Here is a 7,156-nt window from a genome sequence, read left to right on the forward strand (position 1 = left end):
CGGGGCCCCGCGGAGCGGCGCGGAGCGGGGCGCGCACCCGCGATGACCATCGGTGGCCCCCGCGGCCGGCACCCCCGCCTCCAGATGCCCTGTCTGCGCAAGGTGAGAGCACCGGCACCGGCCCCACGGGCACCGGGCACCGCACCGGGCACCGCACCGGGCACGGGCGGCGGGGACTGGGCACAAGCACCGCGGGGACCGAGCACCGTGGGGACAGGGCACCGGCACCGTGGGGACCGGGTACCGAGGGGAGCGGGCGCTGGCACCGTGGGGACCGGGTACGGGCACCGTGGGGACCGGGTACCGAGGGGAGAGGGTGCTGGCACCGAGGGAACCGGGTACCGGCACCGTGGGGACCGGGTACCGAGGGGAGCGGGCACCGGCACCGCGCTGGACGCCGCGGGCATCGGGGACCTGGAGTCGGGATCACCGGCGACCGGGGGTACCGGCACCACCCCGTGTCCCGTGGGACAGTGGGCACCACCCCGGCCCCGCCACGGGCCCCCGGGCACCGCCCCACGCGGGGACACCCCCGGAGCCCCTGCCCCGGGCGCTGCCACAGCCCCGGAAGAGCTCGGTCCCCAAACCGGGACTCCCCGGCCCAGGGATGCCCGGCGGGGGGGTGCCCGCACCCCCGGTGTTGGACGCTCGCCCAGGCTGTCCCTCAGCCTGGCACAGCGTGCCCCAGAACCGGCTGTGGGATGCCAGGGTGTCCCCAGAACAGGGTGTCCTGGGTCGGGGCAGGGGTGGCCAGTCTGTCCCCAGAACGGGCACAGGGTGCTCCAGATCCAGCTCTGGGTGCCAGGCTGTCCCCAGAACGGGCACACAGTGCCCCAAGTCTGGCTGTGGGGTGCCAGGCTGTCCATAGAACAGGCACAGGGTGCCCCAGATCCGGCTGTGGGGTGCCAGGCTGTCCCTGGAATAGGAACAGAGTGCCCTGGGGGGGGTCCCAGGCTGTCCCTCAGCGAGGCTCAGTGTGCCCCAGGTCTGGTTGTGGGGTGCCAGGCTGTCCCCAGAATGGGCACAGGGTGCCCCAGATCCAGCTGTGGGGTGCTAGGCTGTCCCTAAAATGGGCACAGGGTGCCCCAGGTCTGGCTGTGGGGTGCCAGCTGTCCCTAAAATGGACACAGGGTGCCCCAGGTCTGGTTGTGGGGTGCCAGGCTGTCCCTAGAATGGGCACAGGGTGCCCCAGATCCAGCTGTGGGGTGCCACGTTATCCATAGAATGGACACAGGGTGCCCCAGGTCTGGGCGCGCACCCGCGATGACCATCGGTGGCCCCCGCGGCCGGCACCCCCGCCTCCAGATGCCCTGTCTGCGCAAGGTGAGAGCACCGGCACCGGCCCCACGGGCACCGGGCACCGCACCGGGCACCGCACCGGGCACGGGCGGCGGGGACTGGGCACAAGCACCGCGGGGACCGAGCACCGTGGGGACAGGGCACCGGCACCGTGGGGACCGGGTACCGAGGGGAGAGGGTGCTGGCACCGAGGGAACCGGGTACCGGCACCGTGGGGACCGGGTACCGAGGGGAGCGGGCACCGGCACCGCGCTGGACGCCGCGGGCATCGGGGACCTGGAGTCGGGATCACCGGCGACCGGGGGTACCGGCACCACCCCGTGTCCCGTGGGACAGTGGGCACCACCCCGGCCCCGCCACGGGCCCCCGGGCACCGCCCCACGCGGGGACACCCCCGGAGCCCCTGCCCCGGGCGCTGCCACAGCCCCGGAAGAGCTCGGTCCCCAAACCGGGACTCCCCGGCCCAGGGATGCCCGGCGGGGGGGTGCCCGCACCCCCGGTGTTGGACGCTCGCCCAGGCTGTCCCTCAGCCTGGCACAGCGTGCCCCAGAACCGGCTGTGGGGTGCCAGGGTGTCCCCAGAACAGGGTGTCCTGGGTCGGGGCAGGGGTGGCCAGTCTGTCCCCAGAACGGGCACAGGGTGCTCCAGATCCAGCTCTGGGTGCCAGGCTGTCCCCAGAACGGGCACACAGTGCCCCAAGTCTGGCTGTGGGGTGCCAGGCTGTCCCCAGAACGGGCACACAGTGCCCCAAGTCTGGCTGTGGGGTGCCAGGCTGTCCCCAGAACGGGCACACAGTGCCCCAAGTCTGGCTGTGGGGTGCCAGGCTGTCCCCAGAACGGGCACACAGTGCCCCAAGTCTGGCTGTGGGGTGCCAGGCTGTCCCCAGAACGGGCACACAGTGCCCCAAGTCTGGCTGTGGGGTGCCAGGCTGTCCCCAGAACGGGCACACAGTGCCCCAAGTCTGGCTGTGGGGTGCCAGGCTGTCCCGAGAATGGGCACAGGGTGCCCCAGATCCAGCTGTGGGGTGCCACGTTATCCATAGAATGGACACAGGGTGCCCCAGGTCTGGCTTACCCCAGATCCAGCTGTGGGGTGCCAGGCTGTCCCGAGAATGGGCACAGGGTGCCCCAGGTCTGGCTGTGGGGTGCCAGGCTGCCCCTCAGCGGGGCACAGTGTGCCCCAGATCCAGCTGGGGGTGCCAGGCTGTCCATAGATTGGGCACAGGGTGCCCCAGGTCTGGCTGTGGGGTGCCAGGCTGCCCCTCAGCGGGGCACAGTGTGCCCCAGATCCAGCTGGGGGTGCCAGGCTGTCCATAGATTGGGCACAGGGTGCCCCAGGTCTGGCTGTGGGGTGCCAGGCTGCCCCTCAGCGGGGCACAGTGTGCCCCAGATCCAGCTGGGGGTGCCAGGCTGTCCATAGATTGGGCACAGGGTGCCCCAGGTCTGGCTGTGGGGTGCCAGGCTGCCCCTCAGCGGGGCACAGTGTGCCCCAGATCCAGCTGGGGGTGCCAGGCTGTCCATAGATTGGGCACAGGGTGCCCCAGGTCTGGCTGTGGGGTGCCAGGCTGCCCCTCAGCGGGGCACAGTGTGCCCCAGATCCAGCTGGGGGTGCCAGGCTGTCCATAGATTGGGCACAGGGTGCCCCAGGTCTGGCTGTGGGGTGCCAGGCTGCCCCTCAGCGGGGCACAGTGTGCCCCAGATCCAGCTGGGGGTGCCAGGCTGTCCATAGATTGGGCACAGGGTGCCCCAGGTCTGGCTGTGGGGTGCCAGGCTGCCCCTCAGCGGGGCACAGTGTGCCCCAGATCCAGCTGGGGGTGCCAGGCTGTCCATAGATTGGGCACAGGGTGCCCCAGGTCTGGCTGTGGGGTGCCAGGCTGCCCCTCAGCGGGGCACAGTGTGCCCCAGATCCAGCTGGGGGTGCCAGGCTGTCCATAGATTGGGCACAGGGTGCCCCAGGTCTGGCTGTGGGGTGCCAGGCTGCCCCTCAGCGGGGCACAGTGTGCCCCAGATCCAGCTGGGGGTGCCAGGCTGTCCATAGATTGGGCACAGGGTGCCCCAGGTCTGGCTGTGGGGTGCCAGGCTGCCCCTCAGCGGGGCACAGTGTGCCCCAGATCCAGCTGGGGGTGCCAGGCTGTCCATAGATTGGGCACAGGGTGCCCCAGGTCTGGCTGTGGGGTGCCAGGCTGCCCCTCAGCGGGGCACAGTGTGCCCCAGATCCAGCTGGGGGTGCCAGGCTGTCCATAGATTGGGCACAGGGTGCCCCAGGTCTGGCTGTGGGGTGCCAGGCTGCCCCTCAGCGGGGCACAGTGTGCCCCAGATCCAGCTGGGGGTGCCAGGCTGTCCATAGATTGGGCACAGGGTGCCCCAGGTCTGGCTGTGGGGTGCCAGGCTGCCCCTCAGCGGGGCACAGTGTGCCCCAGATCCAGCTGGGGGTGCCAGGCTGTCCATAGATTGGGCACAGGGTGCCCCAGGTCTGGCTGTGGGGTGCCAGGCTGCCCCTCAGCGGGGCACAGTGTGCCCCAGATCCAGCTGGGGGTGCCAGGCTGTCCATAGATTGGGCACAGGGTGCCCCAGGTCTGGCTGTGGGGTGCCAGGCTGCCCCTCAGCGGGGCACAGTGTGCCCCAGATCCAGCTGTGGGGTGCCAGGCTGTCCCTCAGCGGGGCACAGTGTGCCCCAGATCCAGCTGTGGGTGCCAGGCTGTCCATAGATTGGGCACAGGGTGCCCCAGGTCTGGCTGTGGGGTGCCAGGCTGTGCCTGGAATAGGCACAGGGTGCTCTGGGGATGTCCCAGGCTGTCCCTCAGCGAGGCTCAGTGTGCCCCAGGTCTGGTTGTGGGGTGCTAGGCTGTCCCTAAAATGGATACAGGGTGCCCCGGATCCAGCTGTGGGGTGCCAGGCTGTCCCTAGAATGGACACGGGGCACCCCAGGTCCAGGCAGGGGGTGCCAGGCTGTGCCCCCAGCCGGGGGGTCTGAGCACGGTGGGTGCTTGCCGGGCAGATGGAGCGGCTGATCGTCAGCATGCAGGACCCCGACATGGGCATCAAGATGAGGAACCAGCGCCTGCTCATCACCGTCATCCCCCACGCCATGACAGGTGGGTCAGGCCCGTCAGGGGTGTAGGGTGGGGGGGAGTCGTGCAGGTGACACCCCCCCTCCCTCCCCGGGTGGCCTCGGTGCTGCCCCCACCACCCAGCCCCGCGTCCCCCCCCAGCGCCGCTCGCCTCCCCGCACCCGCCGGTGCTCAGCGCTGCAGCTGGGATCAATTATGCATCAGCAGGGCGGGCGGCCCAGCACGTCCTTGGCAGGGTCCCCATCACCCCGTGTGACCCCCCTCGGCACCCGCCAGCCTGGCACAGCGTGCCCCAGAACCGGCTGTGGGATGCCAGGGTGTCCCCAGAACAGGGTGTCCTGGGTCGGGGCAGGGGTGGCCAGTCTGTCCCCAGAACGGGCACAGGGTGCTCCAGATCCAGCTCTGGGTGCCAGGCTGTCCCCAGAACGGGCACACAGTGCCCCAAGTCTGGCTGTGGGGTGCCAGGCTGTCCATAGAACAGGCACAGGGTGCCCCAGATCCGGCTGTGGGGTGCCAGGCTGTCCCTGGAATAGGAACAGAGTGCCCTGGGGGGGGTCCCAGGCTGTCCCTCAGCGAGGCTCAGTGTGCCCCAGGTCTGGTTGTGGGGTGCCAGGCTGTCCCCAGAATGGGCACAGGGTGCCCCAGATCCAGCTGTGGGGTGCTAGGCTGTCCCTAAAATGGGCACAGGGTGCCCCAGGTCTGGCTGTGGGGTGCCAGCTGTCCCTAAAATGGACACAGGGTGCCCCAGGTCTGGTTGTGGGGTGCCAGGCTGTCCCTAGAATGGGCACAGGGTGCCCCAGATCCAGCTGTGGGGTGCCACGTTATCCATAGAATGGACACAGGGTGCCCCAGGTCTGGCTGTGGGGTGCCAGGCTGTCCCTAGAATGGACACAGGGCACCCCAGGTCCAGGCAGGGGGTGCCAGAGAGAATGGACACAGGGTGCCCCAGATCCAGCTGTGGGGTGTCAGGCTGTCCCTGGAATAGGAACAGTGTGCCCCAGGTCTGGTTGTGGGGTGCCAGGCTGTCCCTAGAATGGACACAGGGTACCCCAGATCCAGCTGTGGGGTGCCAGGCTGTCCAGAGAATGGACACAGGGTGCCCCAGGTCTGGTTGTGGGGTGCCAGGCTGTCCCTAGAATGGACACAGGGTACCCCAGATCCAGCTGTGGGGTGCCAGGCTGTCCAGAGAATGGACACAGGGTGCCCCAGGTCTGGCTGTGGGGTGCCAGGCTGTCCCTAGAATGGACACAGGGTACCCCAGATCCAGCTGTGGGGTGCCAGGCTGTCCAGAGAATGGACACAGGGTGCCCCAGGTCTGGCTGTGGGGTGCCAGGCTGTCCCTCAGCGGGGCACAGTGTGCCCCAGATCCAGCTGTGGGTGCCAGGCTGTCCATAGATTGGGCACAGGGTGCCCCAGGTCTGGCTGTGGGGTGCCAGGCTGCCCCTCAGCGGGGCACAGTGTGCCCCAGATCCAGCTGTGGGTGCCAGGCTGTCCATAGATTGGGCACAGGGTGCCCCAGGTCTGGCTGTGGGGTGCCAGGCTGTGCCTGGAATAGGCACAGGGTGCTCTGGGGATGTCCCAGGCTGTCCCTCAGCGAGGCTCAGTGTGCCCCAGGTCTGGTTGTGGGGTGCTAGGCTGTCCCTAAAATGGATACAGGGTGCCCCGGATCCAGCTGTGGGGTGCCAGGCTGTCCCTATAGGCTGTCCCTAAAATGGGCACAGGGTGCCCCAGGTCTGGCTGTGGGGTGCCAGCTGTCCCTAAAATGGACACAGGGTGCCCCAGGTCTGGTTGTGGGGTGCCAGGCTGTCCCTAGAATGGGCACAGGGTGCCCCAGATCCAGCTGTGGGGTGCCACGTTATCCATAGAATGGACACAGGGTGCCCCAGGTCTGGCTGTGGGGTGCCAGGCTGTCCCTAGAATGGACACAGGGCACCCCAGGTCCAGGCAGGGGGTGCCAGGCTGTGCCCCCAGCCGGGGGGTCTGAGCACGGTGGGTGCTTGCCGGGCAGATGGAGCGGCTGATCGTCAGCATGCAGGACCCCGACATGGGCATCAAGATGAGGAACCAGCGCCTGCTCATCACCGTCATCCCCCACGCCATGACAGGTGGGTCAGGCCCGTCAGGGGTGTAGGGTGGGGGGGAGTCGTGCAGGTGACACCCCCCCTCCCTCCCCGGGTGGCCTCGGTGCTGCACCCACCACCCAGCCCCGCGTCCCCCCCCGGTGCCGCTCGCCTCCCCCAGCTGGGATCAATTATGCATCAGCAGGGCGGGCGGCCCAGCACGTCCTTGGCAGGGTCCCCATCACCCCGTGTGCCCCCCCTCGGCACCCGCCGTGCCGTGCCAGGGTGCCCCAGACTGGGAATCTCCCCGTGCCCAGTTTGGGGGATGCCATCCCACCCCGCTGACGCTGCCTTGGTCCCCAGGGAATGACATCGTGGAGTGGCTCATCCAGAAGTACGGCATCTCCGAGGAGGGTGAGTGCCCCGGTGTGGGTGGCTGGCACCACGGGGGGGTGTGACCGGGACCACCGAGCCACCACCGTGCAGCCCCCCCATTCCTGCCCCCCTCCCCCTAGAATCACTGCACCTCGGCAACCTCATCGTGAAGCACGGCTACATCTACCCCCTCAAAGACCCCCGCAGCCTGGTGCTGCGGGCGGACGAGTCCCCCTACCGCTTCCAGGTACGACCCCCCCAGCCTTGGGTACCCCCCACTCGGCACCCCATGGCACCCCATGGCACCGTGCCTCAGCCTCTTCCTCCCTCCCCCCCCCCCGACCCCCCATTT

General features: G+C 69.2%; 1 protein-coding gene across 3 annotated transcripts in view; it reads left to right on the plus strand.

Moving 5' to 3' along the window:
- Positions 1–6: 6 nt before the first annotated feature.
- Positions 7–7,156, plus strand: part of RGS11 (regulator of G-protein signaling 11) — an 11,144-nt gene continuing 3,994 nt past the window's right edge. Inside the window, exons 1-4 of one of the 3 annotated variants that reach the window (XM_014936244.1) lie at positions 7–102; positions 4,297–4,393; positions 6,793–6,843; positions 6,945–7,112. In XM_014936244.1, coding sequence (XP_014791730.1) covers positions 43–102; positions 4,297–4,393; positions 6,793–6,843; positions 6,945–7,112 — 376 coding nt within the window. In that variant the 5' untranslated portion in view covers positions 7–42. Of the gene's footprint in view, positions 103–1,253; positions 1,324–4,296; positions 4,394–6,333; positions 6,475–6,792; positions 6,844–6,944; positions 7,113–7,156 lie in introns of those variants that run through there. The other 2 variants (XM_014936242.1, XM_014936243.1) reach the window with 2 other exon arrangements.

The sequence above is a fragment of the Calidris pugnax genome, unplaced genomic scaffold, assembly GCF_001431845.1.
Source record: "Calidris pugnax isolate Ruff unplaced genomic scaffold, ASM143184v1 scaffold17, whole genome shotgun sequence".
In the NCBI taxonomy this organism is placed as follows: domain Eukaryota; kingdom Metazoa; phylum Chordata; class Aves; order Charadriiformes; family Scolopacidae; genus Calidris; species Calidris pugnax.